This window comes from Puntigrus tetrazona, unplaced genomic scaffold, assembly GCF_018831695.1.
Source record: "Puntigrus tetrazona isolate hp1 unplaced genomic scaffold, ASM1883169v1 S000000837, whole genome shotgun sequence".
NCBI lineage: Eukaryota > Metazoa > Chordata > Actinopteri > Cypriniformes > Cyprinidae > Puntigrus > Puntigrus tetrazona.
This window is the reverse complement of record NW_025048437.1, coordinates 290001-307500: the sequence shown is the minus strand read 5'-3', so window position 1 is coordinate 307500 and position 17500 is coordinate 290001. Positions and strand designations below refer to the sequence as shown.

The window sequence follows — 17500 nt, the reverse complement described above, 5'->3', positions numbered from 1 at the left end:
GCGTACCGAGATCCGCGGCGTCCATCAGCGCGTCCGCGTCCTCCGCCGCGCATCCCCCGGCCGCGGCTCCCTCCATCGGGTCCCGATCAAGCGACGCGGAGCTCAGCGAGCGAACACGGAGCGCGCGGCATCGTCCGGGTCCGCGGTGCGGCGCGTGAGCGAGCCTGTGCGCGGCCCCGACCCGCGCGGCAGTGACGTCACCCGGCGATCGCCTTTCGCGGTGACGTCAGCCACGGAGGAATCAGCGCAGGTTGGTCGTAAAGGCAGTTCGTTCGCGTGTAAATATTGCCGTTTTGAGTTTAAAGCAGCATAAACGCGTCTGATTCTCCAGGAAAGTAAATATTGAGGGCAAATTAAGCGATAAAAATAAAGATTTTAAACGGGAAAACACGCCCTCTGCCGGCGGACATCAAAACTACAACAAACTAAACGAGGAAACGTGAACTTAAAGCTAACAGCAACTACTTAAGATTTTATGTATACTTTTGTGTAGTTTTATGCTTTTCTCACACACATATACATATATATAAAAATAAATATAAGATAAAAGCATAAAACCACACATCCAAAAGTATACCCCCCTAAAAAAACTTAATTATAATAACTAGGCAAAAAAGTTTCACTTTGAAAAATTTATTTTGCAATTTGCCATCAGCCAGATTTTTAATGTAAAAAGCATTTGTTACACGAGATCGTGCACCACAGCTTTTTTGTACTTAGCTCTGATTTTCAGCATTCGTGATTATACTTCATTAATTTAATATAATTTAATTTATTAAGTTATTCCAGGTGTCCCCTTACCTCCTAGGGGCAATAACTTCAAATAATACTAATAAAATAATAATAATAATAATAATAATAATAATATTTTTAATAACTACAAAACGCTTGCTCACAAAAAAAATTCAAATAATAAAACAAAAAAAAATAATTCTTAATTACTGATGTGGATTTGGTTACATCTCGACATTGACGTGACCTGCTCTGTAAACAATCACACACAGTCTAGCAAAGAAAAGCATTCACTCTCTGTAAAAGAAAACGCCAAACAGGAAGTTCTGACACTACTCTTTAATCGTGGCTGATTTCAGTGCACTCAGCTCCTCTCTGCTCTCGCGGCCGGACACCGCGGGTCTTTCCCAGAGAATTTGCACGCCGGAGGACATCGGGCCGTCCCCACCTGAACACAGGCTTCAGGGACGGCCGTCACAGGTCTGGGCTTCACCGGCGGCGTCCAGCCGTCGAGCAGAGAGGAGACGCTCGTCTACTAACACACGGGACGGAGAGCGGCTTTCAGCCGAAGGGCTACAGGTACTTGGGAAGATCCTTCTCCACCACCTGATGGGACAGACCAAAAAAAACAAAACAACACTTAATTATACATTTAATAAGGTACATAAAATAAATGTCATTGTTTATTTTGTTTTTCAAAATATTAAAATGTTTTACAATTAAAAAAAAAATATATACTGAAAACAAAATTACATATAAATTTAATACATGTAAATGTAATCAAAATTGTAATTTTATTCATTTAAATTTTAAACTAATTAATTTAAATCAAATCATTAACTGCTTAATTAGTTTTATAGATCTCCAAAATACGTTTTTGTAACATTTTCAACCAAATACAAAATTAAAAAAAATAAAATAAAATGATGCATTTCTTTTAACGGACGCATAGAAAACGGCATATATACATTTTAATACATTTAATAAATTCATGTTATGTATGTTACAAAGCCATCATTTAAAACTAAATATTTACTAAAATAAAACTAAATTTAAAACGTACATTAAATACAATAAATGTAGATAAAATAATTCCAAGGCACTCACGTGGTTAGGATTTAAAGCCTTTAATGTACCAGGCTTAAATCATTACCAAAAAAAAAAAAAAAAAAAAAAAAATATTATATATATATATATATATATATATATATATATATATATATATATATATATATATATATATATATATATATATATATATATATATATATATATATATATATATATATATATATATATATATATATACACATATTTGGATAAATATAAATTAATTAATTCCTTTTTCTCATTATTATTATTAGTTTTTTTTAGGCACTATTTATTCACCCTTTTGCCGCTTCAAACCGGTCTGACTTTGAATGACTTTAGGGTGATTAAGTCATTATTTTCTGCATTGACTTACGCTTGGATCGTCCATTGGTCCATACCTCTTCACAACCTGACCTTCTCTGTCAATGAGGAACTACAATAAAAACAAGAGTTACGAGCTCACACTATTACAGCAGAACCAGACGAAGTCCAGCGCTTAACACGGTCACTCACCTTAGTGAAATTCCACTTGATGTTGCTGTGGACATAAACACAGACGCATTCAGCACATTCAAAATAAACACCTTTATTGAAGGATTACACGGCCTCCATCTTACACATGCAGACAGAAGAGGTCAAACGTCTGCTGATGTGCAGAAAAGAGGAAGTGAGAAAGCAGTGGGACTCACTTTCCCAGAGTGCCTTTTCCTTTGGGCTGCTCCTTCATCCACTTCCAGAGCGGGTGAGCTCCGTCGCCGTTCACCTCGATCTTACTGAACAGGTCAAACTCGGCGTTGTAGCCTTTGGCAAACTCCTTGATCTCCTCCTCCGTTCCAGGCTCCTGTCAAACACACGACAGGATCTGAACAGAGTCTGAGGAACGTTTCTGTGAACTTAATGGAGAACGTTTGAACAACACCGTAATATTAAGGACTAGAACGTCACAGTGTTTGGCGCTAAAGCACATTTTTGGAGGGGATAAAGTGTTTTGGGCACATCTGAGACTGATGCTGTCTGAATACTAAAACTATTAAGAACTTTTCTGGTAATAAATTAAATTAAATTTAATACACACACATATTATATAGTTGTATGGTGCCAAAATAATAAAAACTCTCAGTTTCTACAACAATATATGTATGTGTGTGTGTAAGAGACATTTTGACACCAAGAAAATGGTTTTCATTTATTTGGGTTGCCAACTAAAATTAATAAATATTTAAAAAAATTAAAATACATAAATATATAGAAAGGGCATGCTTGAATTGTTCTTTTTCACTTGAATGAATGAAAAAATATATAATAATAATAATAATAATAATAAATAACACACATATACATACACAATAATAATTAAATAATAATTATAAATATATAGAAAGGACATGCCTGAATTGTTCTTTTTCAGGCGAATAAAAAAAAATTATATAAAAATAAATAAATTAAAATAATAATATAAAAATTTTATATATTTTAGTTGCAACTCAAATAAATGAAAACCTTTTCCTGGTTTTCTAAATAAATAAATAAATAAATAAATAAATAAAGTTGTAGAAACAGTTTTTATTATTTTGGCACCATAAAACAATATATACACACACACCAAGCCACTGACAAAAGCAACCAAGATAAAGACTGTATTGCATAGAAACAACTGTTGTATCTGTTGTAAGATTAAATCTCCCCCTCAACACTAAATAATCCCCTCACAGCTTCACTCCTGTGACCTACTTTTAAATCACACAACAAACGTTCAGGACGGGAAAGGTTTTCAAGGAACGGCGGCACGTTTGCGTCGCATAGAAAGCTGATTTTCTGTATGCACGGTAGGCGGCTTCCCATAATGCAACGTGCTCGAACTGTCCCTTTTCAGTGACGCATGAACCTGAAGCAACGTTACTTCAATATTTAATCTTGACTAAATTTAACCGACCGAAGACGAACAGGTCTTGCACAAAGCTGGAAGAAGCAGCGCACCCGAGATGCAAACCGGATTAAACGTAACATCTAAAAATCACCGAACGGTATATAATGCAGTCCCTTCCGGCACCTACCTGCTTTCCAAACTGGTTGCAGGGGAAGCCCAGGATGCGTAAACCTTTCTCAGCGTACGTGGCGTGCATCGCCGCAAACTGAGTGTAGTTTACGGGAGTCTTACCTCATTTAGAGGCTACGTTAGTGACGATGCACACATAACCCCTGAAACAAACAAAACACAGAGCAAAGACTGAACGACGAGCTTCAGACAGGCAACACTTCAGCCCTCTGAGAGAAAGCAACGAATGAATCGTGGAGATGTTTTCTAAACGGTGCATAATGCACGATAATTCTTCCTTGAGTGAAAAAGCCCATTTTCGTTGGTCTCTCGCGTCACAAAGCACACACACATTTGCTTGGAGCTGTTCTGGGTCTCTCCCGATTCAGACCGGAAACACTTTTTGTCACCGGAGGAAGCCAAAGCGTCTCAATGGATGCGTTTCTGATGAACTGCAATGTTTTCTCTCTCTTCCGACGGCACCCATTCGCTGCAGAGCATCCGTCGCTGCACACCGATGCAAGACGTTCCTCCAAATCTGGCCCGAGTTCAGTACATTTTCAAGAAACAGAACATTTCTACAAACCAGTCAGTTTTGTTCTTCATATCAGGGGCACGAGCGTCGACGTAGCTCACCTGTATTTGTCCAGAGACACTTCGTTTCCGTCGATGTCTTTGGCTGAGAAGTCGTATATGGATTTGGCCGACTGCCAGTCGTTGGCTTGGGCACACTGCGATAAACGGAGAGGTTAAAGGTCATCAAAGTGAGACAGAGCACGACGCACAATCATGTGCTATAAACCCATTACGCAATAACTTCCTCATGCAATAGTTTTATCGATGAAATCTCATATTAAGTCATCTCTGACCTCTGATACGGCTGCGTGTGATTTTTCACACGGGTTACGCAATAAATTAAATATTACAGAGGGCATTTAGAAACAAGGTTCAGGATCAAAATTGCATCGATCATGTGTTGTGGGGACTGCGTACAGAAGACACGGGATTCGTCACACATTCGTCCCACCGCTGAGATTGGTCAGATTTAATAGTAACCCACAAGCAGCTCACCCCAGAGTTAAGACTATATGCCACAGTCCAGTCATGGTTCTGTGCTCGTGACATTAACACATATCTCATACAACAAAAAAAAAAAACAACTATTATAAAGTTCATGCAGTGCGCCTTGACCCATTGCTATGAAGTGTTTGGGACTGAAACAGGACACAATCAAGTCATATTTACAGTACGAACACATGGCGTGTGGTTAAATGTGCTTTTAAAAAAAAAATGCATGGATCATCTTCCTTTCAGATCCTTCCACAACAATTTTACTAGAGATTTGGGACAGGCAAATAAAGCTCTCTATAACTGCCAATGCATTTATTTCAATAATGACATCTGATATGTAACTGGATTGATTTTTAGATCACATTAATGCACATGCATCACCTTTAAATATGAAGAACTGGTGTATTTCAGGTGAGATTTAATAAATAATACAATGATACATGTAATATAATGATTATTGAATAGCTCTACTAATAAAATACACTCCAAATAAGGAATTTATAATCAATTACTCAATCAGCATTAATTACTCAATCAGCATTAATCACATAATGATCTTAACGTTAAAACCACAAAGCGTAACCGAGTACTATTAAAAATAAACCCTAAATCGCGATATAATCATTGATTTTTTGCCCACGTGATTAAATTCGAAATCCAAAACGGGCCTAAAACAGACGTTAACGAGTCGTCGTGTTAAAAACAGACTAACGAAACGAATATAATTTGATTTTAAGTCGTAAATAAACACACAGGGACATGGTTACATCATTAAAGCTAACTGGCTAATGTTCCTCCATCGGAGTGAATTAGCGGAGACACACAGGTGCCACAAATAAACACACCGGACTTTGACCTACTTCTAGCAACTACATTAACTAGCTGTTAGACAACGCGACCTAGTGTAGACACTCGTTAAACAGCAGGTAAAAGCGTTGTGAGGTATCTTACCATGGCTCTAGCGAAGCTCTTGCTCCCCAGCGCCCCGACTAAAAGCGTTCGCTGAAACAGCCACATAGTGCTGCGGCATTAAAGCCCCGCCCGTCTACAGGAAAGACACGCCCTTTCTGTCAGCCTCGTCCAATCAGGGACGGTGCACAGCGGTTGCTGAAACAACCATAGCGCACCGCTGCAAAGCCCCGCCCTCATACGAGAAAGACACGCCTCCCCTGTCAGTCTCGGCCAATCAGACGACGCTTATGCAACTAATGCAAAATTATATTACCAATGTGCAAAGCGTACATAAAAAAACCAAAAATGAAGCCGTTGAGAAAACGGCTCTGGTACAGATTTAACGTTTTTTTTTTTCATATAAATAAAGTAATAATAATAATAAATATATATAAGCAATAAATGAAATAAAAACTTTACACATTGCACTAAAATCTAAAAATATACGCATATGCGAGACTGGCAATAATTTCGACACCACCTTAGGGGTCCTTAAGCACCTCCGTGAGCACGTGACTGAAAAGCAGGTTTAAAAGCAGGTTGTTGTACCGTAGATTAGTTTAAAGCGATAATGGATGATGAGGAGGAGACTTATCGATTATGGAAAATCCGTAAGACCATAATGCAGGTGTGAATGTGCGTTGAGCGGCGTCTGTTCTGCTTGGTTAGCTGTTTATATTTAACATTAAAATAAACAAGACAAGAAATGAAGATAATATACATAAGTTAAATACTAGGAAATAATTGTGAGATTCAGTAACACAGACAATAACTGGTATTAGAGCTCAAATATAAAACGTTAATCCGCAAAATTAAGAGAATGTATACAGCATAAGTTTCACACATTTTAGATCCGAAAGTAAAAATAAAATAAAAAAGGTCTCATTGAGTGATTCAAAATAAATAAAAGCGAATTAAGTAAAATATATATAATAAAACAAATTATATTCATTTAAAGTAAATAAAAAAGATATTAATTTATACATAATACATAGTTGGACTGTAAAGGACAGAAAGAAGTAAATGCAAACTAAACATTTTCCAAATATGCATGTAAAAAAAAATTTTCACAGTATAAATTGGATCTTTATATTTTTAAAAGGTAAATGCACAAAATTTTACACAATTAAGATCATGGGAGTGATAAAGATACATATATACATACACACACACACACACACACACATATATATATATATATATATATATATATATATATATATATATATATATATATATATAAAATTTTAAGTAAATATTATTTAAAATCTTTAAAATGAATAAAAACATTTAAATGAACTTTAGTGAACAGAGAAGAATTTGTGTATTTTTTTTTTGTGTATATATATATTTCACATTCATTACATTAATTATGACAAACATGTAAAATATCTAAGTTTCAGGATGCTTCGCTGCATGTACAACACACACAAAAAATTAATTCCCCCCTGACATGAATGTGGTCTCGTGTCGCTGCAGCTCTGCCACGATCGAGGATATCTGGTGACCCAAGACGAGCTGGACCAGACCTTGGACGAGTTTAAAGGTCAGTTTGGAGACAGACCCAGCGAGGGTCGACCCCGACGGACGGACCTCACCGTGCTGGTGGCCCACAACGACGACCCCACCGACCAGATGTTTGTGTTCTTTCCAGGTGAGACGCGATGCAGGAGTGTGTGTGACGCCGAGCTCCTCGAGTGCGCTTTTCTGAGTGTTTTGTGTCCAACAGAGGAGATGAAAGTGGGCATCAAGACCATTAAGATGTACTGCCAGCGGATGCAGGAAGAAAACATTACTCGGGCCGTAATCGTCGTCCAGACGGGCATGACCCCTTCAGCTAAACAGGTACCACACACACACACACTCTCACACACACACACACACTCACTCACTCACTCACTCACTCACTCACTCACTCAGATCTCTGAAGACTGAAACACAGTTGCCAGAAGGATATATATTTAGTGGTCTGATGACTATATCAGTTGTCCTCTTTTACCTGATGATTATTCTCTTGTAGTCTTTGGTTGATATGGCACCAAAATACATCCTGGAACAGTTTCTACAGCAAGAGCTGCTCATAAACATCACAGAGCACGAGGTGAGATGCTTTCAACTGACTGTGATATGTTATGTGCAAAATAAATGGTTAAAAATTTATTATTTATAATTAATACATTATATATAAAAATATAATATAATATAATATATATATATATAAAAAATAATAATAATAATATATATATATATATATATATATATATATATATAAAAAAAAAAATGTAGTACAAGAGAAACAAAAAATAACATAATCCTTTAATTGTTATAAAATATTGATAAATTGTTAATTGTAATATTAAGAAATATTATGATTCACACTAAAAATTCTTAAATATTGTTATATTTATAATTATGAGCATAAATCTAACCCGAGCACAAAAAGATTGTATATTTATTTTATTTAAAACATTACTGTTTTCTGATAAAAGAACATAATTTTGTCTTACTTTCTAATTGTTAGTATCATTTTAACCCAAGCACAAAAACATCAATTTAAAACGTTGATTAAAATATATATTTTTAAAATCCTATTTTAAACATAAATGACTTATTTTAAAAGCATACCAAGATTTGATATATTAATCAGAATCTAAAAAAAAAAAAAAAAAAAAAAAAAAAGACAAAATTTTAAATGCATGACATTAAAAGACAAAGAATCTTTTAATGTATTTATTCATAATTGGTTGTGTATTTTTCCTTCAGTTGGTTCCTGAACACATCGTTATGACAAGAGAGGAAGTGACAGAGCTATTGGCCAGATAGTATCCATAGCAACGGCTGCGCGTGAAGCGACGTGATTGTGTCCGAACAGGTTTCCCAAAGCGGGTCACTCTGCTCACTGTTGACTATATAGTGCACTGGGTGACGTCGAAGCTTTTCTTGACCGTGATCAGTAAACTCAAGGAGACGCAGTTACCCAGAATTCAGTCGGGAGATCCCGTGGCGCGATATTTCGGGCTGAAACGAGGGCAGGTGAGTGGGCTGTACGATCGTGGTTTAGTTCAAGCCTGGATGTCAGCTATAAAGGTGTCTGTTTGTGTCTAACAGGTGGTGAAGATCATCCGGCCGAGTGAAACAGCCGGACGCTACATCACGTACAGACTCGTACAGTGAGGACGGTTACTTTCAGTTACGCGTTTTGGCTTTTCTTTGCTGTCCGTTTCTTTCTACCTTTTTCGTTTTCTTTGACTGAGATTCCTGAGATCAAAGGCAACAGTTATGCATTTAGATTTATTTACGTTAAAAAAAAAAAGCCAGCTGTAAGATGCCTACATCAGCTGCAAACAGAATAAATAAGATTTACATCGATGTCTGGTTTGTTGGGATAAGATGCAACTAAATATAATACCGTCAAATTTTGCCTTTAAGTTCTTACCAATTCATATAACAAGTCCAACAAACTTGTTTATTACTTTAATATATTTAGGGTTGGAAATTTAACTTTTTTTTTTGCTTGATAATTTTGACCCAGACAATGCATTTTTGGCTACTGCTACAAATATACCCCAAAAACTGTTTTTTTTTAATTATTTTTAACAAGTATTGTGGTTGACTTAAAGGAATAGTTTACCCAAAAATAAAAATTCTGTCATTTGCAGGCTGTTTTGGGTCACCATTGACTTCCATAGTAGGAAAAAAAAAAAAAAAATACTATGGAAGTCAATGGTGACCAAAAACAGCTTGGTTTCAAATATTTGTGTTCAAGGGACAGAGAAATTCATACAGGTTTGGAAATACTCGAGGAGAGAAAATGATGGCGAATTTTCTTTTTTTTTTTTTTTTTTTTGTGAACTATTCCTTTAAGGCTGGTTGCGCGCTCCAGCGTCACCTATATGAAGAGTTCATTCGCAAAAACAAACAATTTTCAAAAATGTGCATTGTGTATTTCAGTTTATCAGTTGGGTTATTTTGATTAGGTTAAAAAAATAACTAAAATACACTAAAAATAACTAACACAATAAAACGCAAAAAATTACAACATAATAATAATAATTTAAAAAAAGCTTTTGCAAATAAATATGTATTATTAGCTAATGCTCATATAAAAAAATAAAATAATAATATTACATTTTTAATTATTATAATTTTCTTAATTCACATATAACATGTATATTTAAAATAACAATTGTTAATAATAATAATAATTGATTATTAGACAATATTATTTTTAATATATATATTCCAGTGCAAGTTCACAAACGAAACGATTCATCAAATATAGTAGACATTAAAGATTTATTGCATATAGATGTTTTCTAAAAATATGTACAAAAGGGTTTTGAATACACTCACAAATGTCTTTCATTTCTATGGTGTTACGCATTTATGGGTCAAGTCAAACGCTTAAAGGCTTCAGGTAACGTGCTTGAGATGAAGCTACGGTCCCAGCATGCTTTAAACCACAGTTAGTTTAGTAAAACAGTACAGTGCCGCCGGAACAACGCAAGTAAGCAAACGCACACACTATTACGAAAGAAGCAAATGTTAAACATTTAATAATGCATTAAAACCAGCACCGACCAGCAGTCCGGCTGTTGTTAACCAGGTTAACCGTAACACCACTTCCTGCTTATCTGCCCCAAAAAATCCAGTGCTTAAGTGAAACTATAATAAATATAAGCTGTATCGAAAAAACACGAGACTTCGAGCCAAGCACTTTTAATTATCTACAACACTCTGACTCGCCCCGAGAGCCTCTTAAATTATAATAATAATAATGAGATTTGTGTTGGTTTTTAAAAGACAGCAACGATGTTATGAATGCGGTGGTTTATGCCGGCTAGTTATAATTATAAACGCGTTATAATTGAGAGAATATAACCACCATCTTCCGACGTTACATAAACATCCAGGTCATAATCACGTGAAACGGCACCGATCTCAGGTCTAGAAAAAAGCGGCATTAGAGGTCACCTGTCAGGCAAAACCTCCTTTTAGGATTTTACGCATATAAAGGCAACACTCGTACATCTCTGATAGCTGAAATGAACAGTGAGCTCTTTTAAACCCCTGACACATCCGCTCTTACTCATCTGAGAGCTGGGCCGCCTGCTCCGGGATGGTCTCTGGAACCAGGCCGCTCAGGTCCAGACTCGCTCGGGGACTCATCTGGTCCTCCTCGGTGCTGGTCTCGCTCTCCTGACTCACCAGAGGAGGGCGCTGCGCTCGGCTCGCTCTGCTCAGATCCTCCCCGTCCGAGTCCGAGTCCAGCGAGCGCTCCTGAGAACCGGAGGAACCCACGGAATGACCTGAGGAACGAGAGGAACACGCACACCCTTACAAAACCACACTGATAATATTTAAACAAATACTGAATTAAAATTAAAAACCTAAATAATTAATTAAATTTCAATTGCTATTTCAATTTTGATTCCAAATGAACGAACCTACGAATGCAAGAGAGATTTATAATATTCACATGTAAAACATTTTTTAAAATAAATATTTATGATGTTTTTAGTTATTTTAGTAAACGCATTTTTTTTGTTGTTGAGTTTTTCTAATATATATACACGAATACTAACATATTAAACGTTTCCCAAATCCTCTTATTTCACAAATGCAAGCAAAAACCCCCCATAATATTTAAAATAATAAAGATAAAAAAATTATATTTAACATAACATCTTGAAATATTTTCTGCTAAATAATATATATATATATATATAATTATATATAATATATAAATATATATATATATAATTTATATTTATATTATATATAAATATATATATATATATATATAATTATAATATTAATATTTTAAACATTATAAATCATCAGATCCACAAAAGCATTTTAAAGCATTAAATAAAATTATATACATTTTCTAAATATGTTAATTATAATATGTTAATGGTGTCCAACTAATTGAATAAATTGTCTAATATAACAATAATTATATAATAAATTAAATGAATGCTACAAAATGTAAATATTTCAATACATTTCACAAAGGTACTGAATAAAACACATTTTCAATAATATGAAATAGCAATAAAAAAATTAAAAAAAACTATTTAAATATTTGAATATATAATGATCTCACAGCATTCCAGATCCGCTCTGATTGGCTCTTCGTGATTTCCAGTCTCACAGTCCTGTGTGAAGGAATATATTATCATCAGAGCTGTGCATAAAGACACACACACACACACACACACACACACACACGATGAAACTCTGTCCATCAGACACGCTGCACACTACATCTGATCAGATAGGTTTCTGTGCAGACCTGGCTCTGGGCCGGAGAGCCGACCGAGGAAGAGGACGAGATGAAGATGTTCTGCTGGAAGACGATCAGAGCCTCCACGATGCGCGCCTGATGAGGGTAATCCACCAGAGACGACAGGGACACCGTGGCTCCGGTGGGTTTGGGTCTCATCAGGGTCGGCCCGAACACGATGCCTAAATTACTGGCGCTCATTTTATTATCTTGCTCCAACTCAGACACTCTGACGAGAGAGAGACGAGGATATTTCGTTAACATCGTACAAAAATGTGCACGATCTAGAAAACTGCAGCTGATATTTCAAGCAGTCACTAGTTTAACATTTTTCTATTTTCTATTCATTTATCTTCTTAATTTTTATATTAATACGGTAAAGTGCAACTTGAAAATGTATATATGTCAAAAAAATTGACAAACTACCAAATTGTGTTATTGCATACCTTTTTTTTTTTTTTTCCAATTTTTGTCTGATGACTTAAATTATAAAAAATTTGCTTTACAATAAAAATCTAAATACTATAAGATTACCAGACTTTATTAAAATGTAAATACATAATTATATTATTATTAAACAAATTATAAAAATATAAAAATATTCAATTATTTATTTTCTAAACACATACATTTTACATTTTAAAATATGTTTTTGTTTATTTCTGCTGAACTCCAATGACTTAAATTTTTAAAACTTAAATTATTTAATTAGTATTAGATTATTACGCAAATGCTAAAAATATAAAAACTTAAACTATTACATTCTTTTTATTTAAAACATTATCATAAAATGTTAATATATATATATATATATATATATATATATATATATATACATACACACACACACACACACACACACATATATATATATATATATATATATATATATATATATATATTACAATTATTGAGTTATTAAAATTGTAAATGTTATTAAATAAATAAAGTACCCAGGGTCAGGTTTTTCTATAAACATTCTGATACATAAAAAAATATTAATTAAAATAATTATAAAAATAATTGAAAATAATAATTATTAACGTAATATTAATATGTACCTTAGGTTTACTTATACCTTTAATTAAAAAATACATCCTTTATTATAGCATGATATCTCTCCTACAGTTCCTGCTGTATATTCTCAGTATGTTTGTTAAGTTGTAGTTTTTGTAGTTTTAGCAGAACCTGACCTGCAGAGGTGCTGCACGATGTACTTGAGCGTGGCGGTGTTGGCAGGCGGCAGACGCTTGAGCAGCTCTCGGAGCTTCTCCACTAAGACCAGCACTTCAGACTCGGTCTCTGACCCGCGGTCCGCCAGCTCTGGGCCCTTCGCGCCCTCCGAGGCGTCCGAGTTCAGGCTTTCCTTCGCCAGCCCCATCAGATCGTTATACATGCGGAAGGGCACGACGGGCTCCGGGAGCTGAGGAGGAGACGGAGACGTTGGCCACAGCAGCGCTTCATCACGGGAGCAGGCGGCGGGGACTCACCTGTCTCAGGTAGAGCTTCAGCACGTTACTGATGTCGTGTGGAGACGCCTGAGAGAGCTCCACCAGCTCTTTGCCGTTCTCAAACGCCTGGCACAGCTTCTCCACGCGCGTCTTCACTCCGTTCACGCGATAGATTCCCTGGGGACACGAGAAGAAGAGCTTTAACCCTGCAACGCCTGCTGTATCGTACCTGATTTTTTTTTTTCATGCACCTGTCAGGTTTGAGATTTGGGGCTTTCGTAAAGTTAAAACATCCTGAAGACACTATAAAGTGTTTATTTTATAGCACTTAATCTATTTAACACATTTTATTTACAATGCTTATTTTTAAACGCCGTTTTCTACTAAGCCATAGATTTTTAATCCTGTCTATATCCATATAATTTTGCTCGATTATGTACATTTTCTGAATTATGGGCCGACGAAAATATCCCAGCTTTTTGAAACTGACGTCATCTTTTCATTAGATATGCAAATCAGCGCATATTTAAATAATGCATCATTTGCATACATAAACCTAACATTTTAGGGCACTTGTAATACAAAAAAACGCTTGCAATTATCAATAGAATGATTGTTTAACCCTATTCACCTGCAGTGGCTCATTTTAAATTAGATGCGTGCATCTGAAAGCTACTTAAATGACCAAATATGTTAATGAACAATGATCTTTACTTGATCCGAATGATTGTTGGCACGAAAGAAAAATGTATCATTTTGACTCACTTTTATGCTCCAGGCTCGTATTTGATGCACTCTAACCGATCATCAAGATGAAAACCTAAACTTCTTGCACACAGTCTCCTCCAGGTCTTTTTTTTTTTTATTCAGTAAAAAGCTCTTTTAGAGCAAGTGCACCATCGTCCCGTTTTTGCTGTCACATCTTTAAATATCAGTATAACCTAGTAATACTTCCAGATGAACACCGATTGAACCGAAGCTGCTTTGCTTTACCTGATCATTCATGAAATCACGTGGTTTCATTGCATTGTTATTCTTCAATCAACATCGGATTGCATTGCATTTTAAGTTTGGATCATTTCGATCTCATCTTACTAAAACACATTACTATAGATAAGTAGAGAGTTGACTGATTTTATGTAAGTAGTCTGTTACACCGTTATGAAGATCTCATTGACCAACATTACAGGCGTCAGAATTCATCTGTTTGTCCAAATTGCATATTTCTGCTCTGTTTTCTCCTCCATAGTCTCAATTTATCTATGTCTTAATTCACTATATGAGCTATAAAAGCCTGATGCACAGTATAGGATGATATACTCAACAAAAAACGCATATGCGAACTTCATCCATTTGCAAAAAAAAGACTATTATTTCATGCCTGGCTCAAAAGGGAATAGTGTTCAAATCCGCACAAGGGTATGAGGAATGGATGCAATTAAAAAATCATTTCCGTGCATATCTCACACGCATACGACGCATATATGTTTATTTTTGGGGGTTAGACAGTCAGAATGAGAACAATGCAGGAAGAACAGCTTGATTCTGCGCAAAGCGTTCCCCTCGCACCTTCATTTTGAGCGCTCTCCTCTCGATCTCCGTGATGCATTTCTTGATGATGAAGGGAACGCCCTCCGCGTCGCCCTGCAGGACCTGAGAGAAATCACGGCCGAAGAGCTGCAGGCGGCCCTGGAGCTTCTTATGACCGCACTGGATGGCCAGAGACTCCAGACACTTCTTATGACACGCCAGAAAACACTAAAACACACGTCACACGAAAGCATGAGAGCGAGACGAAAGCGAATAACACGTCGACTGCATTGTTTATTTCTGTAAAGCAGCTTTCAAACAATCTGTCCCGAACGAAGCACTATCTTTACAACATTTTTTTTGTCTCGTTTCCCACCAAAATGTGAAATACAAGACAAGAAAAAAAGCAAAAGACAAAGCCAAAACTAAGTGAGTTTTTAACCTGAAACGAGCGAAATAATCTTGTTTTCAGTTCGAAAGAAGATGATTTCTTTCCGAAAACACGACACGTAATTGTTTCTTGATTCTTGCCGATTTAAGAGCTTTTTTTAAGCATTTTTTGCCGTCTTCTGTCTGCAATACGAATGCTCTCACCTCCTCACACTCTGCTCCTTGGAAATAAACGTAGCTGTCACATTCCCTGCACTTCGACGGCGTGCGCAGTTTGCGCAGCCGGTGCGTTTTCGCAGCTTTGGACAGTCCCACGTTTCTGAACGGTCCGGTGGGCGCCGCGCTTTCCGGTTCGATTCCGTTTATACCTAAAACACAACCAGTTCAACACATATCACTCTGTACTATACATCCGAGATGCAGAGGAGTCCGTTTCGTCGGATTTGGAGAAATGCATAGTACTTGCTCAGCAACGGACGCTCTGTAAGTGAATGGGTGCCGTCAGAATCAGAGCCCAAACAGCTGATTAAAAACATCACATGAGTCCATAATCCTTTATAAAGCTTCCTCCTGTGAAAAAAAGTTGTCTCTCACGTCACAAGCTAGCCACATATTTGTTTAGAGCTGTTTTGGATCTGTGCCGATATTTTGGATTATGGTTTGAAGCCATCTTTATTGTTTTTGCCTCTTACAAACGCACCGCTTTCTTCTTCTTCAGATGAACTGGAGTGGTGTGGATTACTGTGGCGTTTTGGTCAGCTCTCATTCTGACGGCACCCATTCACTTCCAATGCAGAACAAGCGATGCATTCGACTCATGCAAGTTTCTGCTCCCCGGACGTTCTCTGTAACCGGTCACTCACTCTGTTCAAACGGGGTCATGGCACCCTCTCGCTCCTCCAAATCCTCATTGGACGACAGCGTGGCTGCGGAAACGGGCCTTGAAGGTTTCGAGATATCACCTGAGACCGAAACACGACGCGACATCCGTGTTTGTAAAATGGTTTTACTCCGGTAACACCAGACTGGTGTGGATTAGTTTCATACCAGTGCTGGAGGTCGGGGATCCCAGTCCACTTCCCGGTCCGACGCTGTCAGTGTCACTCAGGGTGGACGGCCAGGACTTATGAGCTTGAAGATGGTCTCTACCTGCAAAAACAATATTAAAACTGCAGTAATGAAAACAAAAATGTGCGTGCAGCCACAAGGGGTTTGTAAATGTGTTCGCCCCCTAAAAGCTGGTTTCTGTTCATTTATTGTCTGCAAAACTGACCTTGACCTCGTCTTTGTTTAACCACAGTTCCTTCCCCAAACCCCGCCTCTTCTGCAGTGGGCGGAGCTTCAGTGCTGTTCTGCCGCTGGTCGCTACAGAGACTGTTGTTACGGGTCCGAACGTGCCTGATTAAAAAAACGACAACTCCATTTCCTTCTGAATTCATTTGGCTTTAATATATCGCATGCAATTCCCGAAGCATTTCAGTTATGCATCGACTACTGTGTTAAGAGCTGAGGATGTGCTCTTACTGGTGGCTGCATGCGGAGTACGGCTCAAACTGGTACTGGACCGGCAGCTCTGTGCGGAGCTGCAGGTTTTTGACGTGCGCGGCGTACTGCTGACCCGGGTCGTACAGCTTACAGCTCTCACAGAGTGTCTGGAAGTGCACCGGCAGCGCTGCTGTCTGCACATGCATCGTCTGATAGTACGAGATGGTGCACTGGATAGAGAGGAAGAGCATGCATCAAAAGCATTCATCCAAAGCAGAAAATTATAAAATCTCTACAGTTGAATCAAGTTTAAAAACCATATGCACACAATCAATATTCCATATGCAAATTAAAATAATAAATAAAAAATTTATATATATATATATATATATATATATATACTATTAAAAAACTTCTGAAATTAAATAAAAACAAAATACAAATTAAATAAAAAAAAAATAATTTTAAATAAAT

General features: G+C 36.8%; 4 protein-coding genes across 8 annotated transcripts in view; 1 reads left to right on the top strand and 3 right to left on the bottom strand.

Moving 5' to 3' along the window:
• The window catches only part of pip5k1cb (phosphatidylinositol-4-phosphate 5-kinase, type I, gamma b), a 42571-nt gene extending 42345 nt beyond the window's left edge, over positions 1 to 226 (bottom strand). Inside the window, exon 1 of the mRNA XM_043233486.1 lies at positions 7 to 226. Coding sequence (XP_043089421.1) covers positions 7 to 76 — 70 coding nt within the window. The 5' untranslated portion in view covers positions 77 to 226. The remainder of the gene's footprint in view (positions 1 to 6) is intronic.
• An 830-nt stretch (positions 227 to 1056) lies between these two features.
• gpx4b (glutathione peroxidase 4b) lies at positions 1057 to 6010 on the bottom strand. Its single transcript, XM_043233488.1, has 7 exons — positions 5882 to 6010; positions 4496 to 4590; positions 3879 to 4023; positions 2514 to 2665; positions 2338 to 2362; positions 2198 to 2257; positions 1057 to 1338 (listed from the first exon to the last, which is right to left on the bottom strand). Exons 1-7 carry the CDS (start codon positions 5945 to 5947, stop codon positions 1306 to 1308), a joined length of 576 nt encoding a protein of 191 aa, XP_043089423.1. The 5' UTR covers positions 5948 to 6010; the 3' UTR covers positions 1057 to 1305.
• Positions 6011 to 6392: 382 nt separating this feature from the next.
• On the top strand, positions 6393 to 9250 carry polr2ea (RNA polymerase II, I and III subunit E, a). 3 transcript variants are annotated; one of them, XM_043233481.1, is made up of 7 exons: positions 6393 to 6509; positions 7361 to 7535; positions 7611 to 7726; positions 7902 to 7982; positions 8645 to 8703; positions 8836 to 8914; positions 8990 to 9250. In XM_043233481.1, the coding sequence occupies exons 1-7, from the start codon at positions 6453 to 6455 to the stop codon at positions 9053 to 9055; spliced, it is 633 nt and encodes a 210-aa protein (XP_043089416.1). In that variant the 5' UTR covers positions 6393 to 6452; the 3' UTR covers positions 9056 to 9250. The 3 variants fall into 3 exon arrangements, with proteins under 3 accessions (XP_043089416.1, XP_043089417.1, XP_043089415.1); XM_043233482.1 differs by having other exon boundaries at positions 7361 to 7427; positions 8836 to 9250; XM_043233480.1 differs by having other exon boundaries at positions 8836 to 9250.
• A 908-nt stretch (positions 9251 to 10158) lies between these two features.
• Positions 10159 to 17500, bottom strand: part of arhgap45a (Rho GTPase activating protein 45a) — a 23076-nt gene continuing 15734 nt past the window's right edge. For all 3 annotated transcript variants that reach the window (XM_043233477.1, XM_043233475.1, XM_043233476.1), the window contains exons 13-23: positions 17066 to 17256; positions 16815 to 16939; positions 16589 to 16690; positions 16405 to 16503; positions 15746 to 15909; positions 15191 to 15379; positions 13661 to 13798; positions 13364 to 13593; positions 12180 to 12399; positions 11991 to 12042; positions 10159 to 11190 (exon numbers count right to left, since the gene is read on the bottom strand). In XM_043233477.1, the coding sequence (XP_043089412.1) occupies positions 10967 to 11190; positions 11991 to 12042; positions 12180 to 12399; positions 13364 to 13593; positions 13661 to 13798; positions 15191 to 15379; positions 15746 to 15909; positions 16405 to 16503; positions 16589 to 16690; positions 16815 to 16939; positions 17066 to 17256 (1734 nt within the window). In that variant the 3' untranslated portion in view covers positions 10159 to 10966. The remainder of the gene's footprint in view (positions 11191 to 11990; positions 12043 to 12179; positions 12400 to 13363; positions 13594 to 13660; positions 13799 to 15190; positions 15380 to 15745; positions 15910 to 16404; positions 16504 to 16588; positions 16691 to 16814; positions 16940 to 17065; positions 17257 to 17500) is intronic.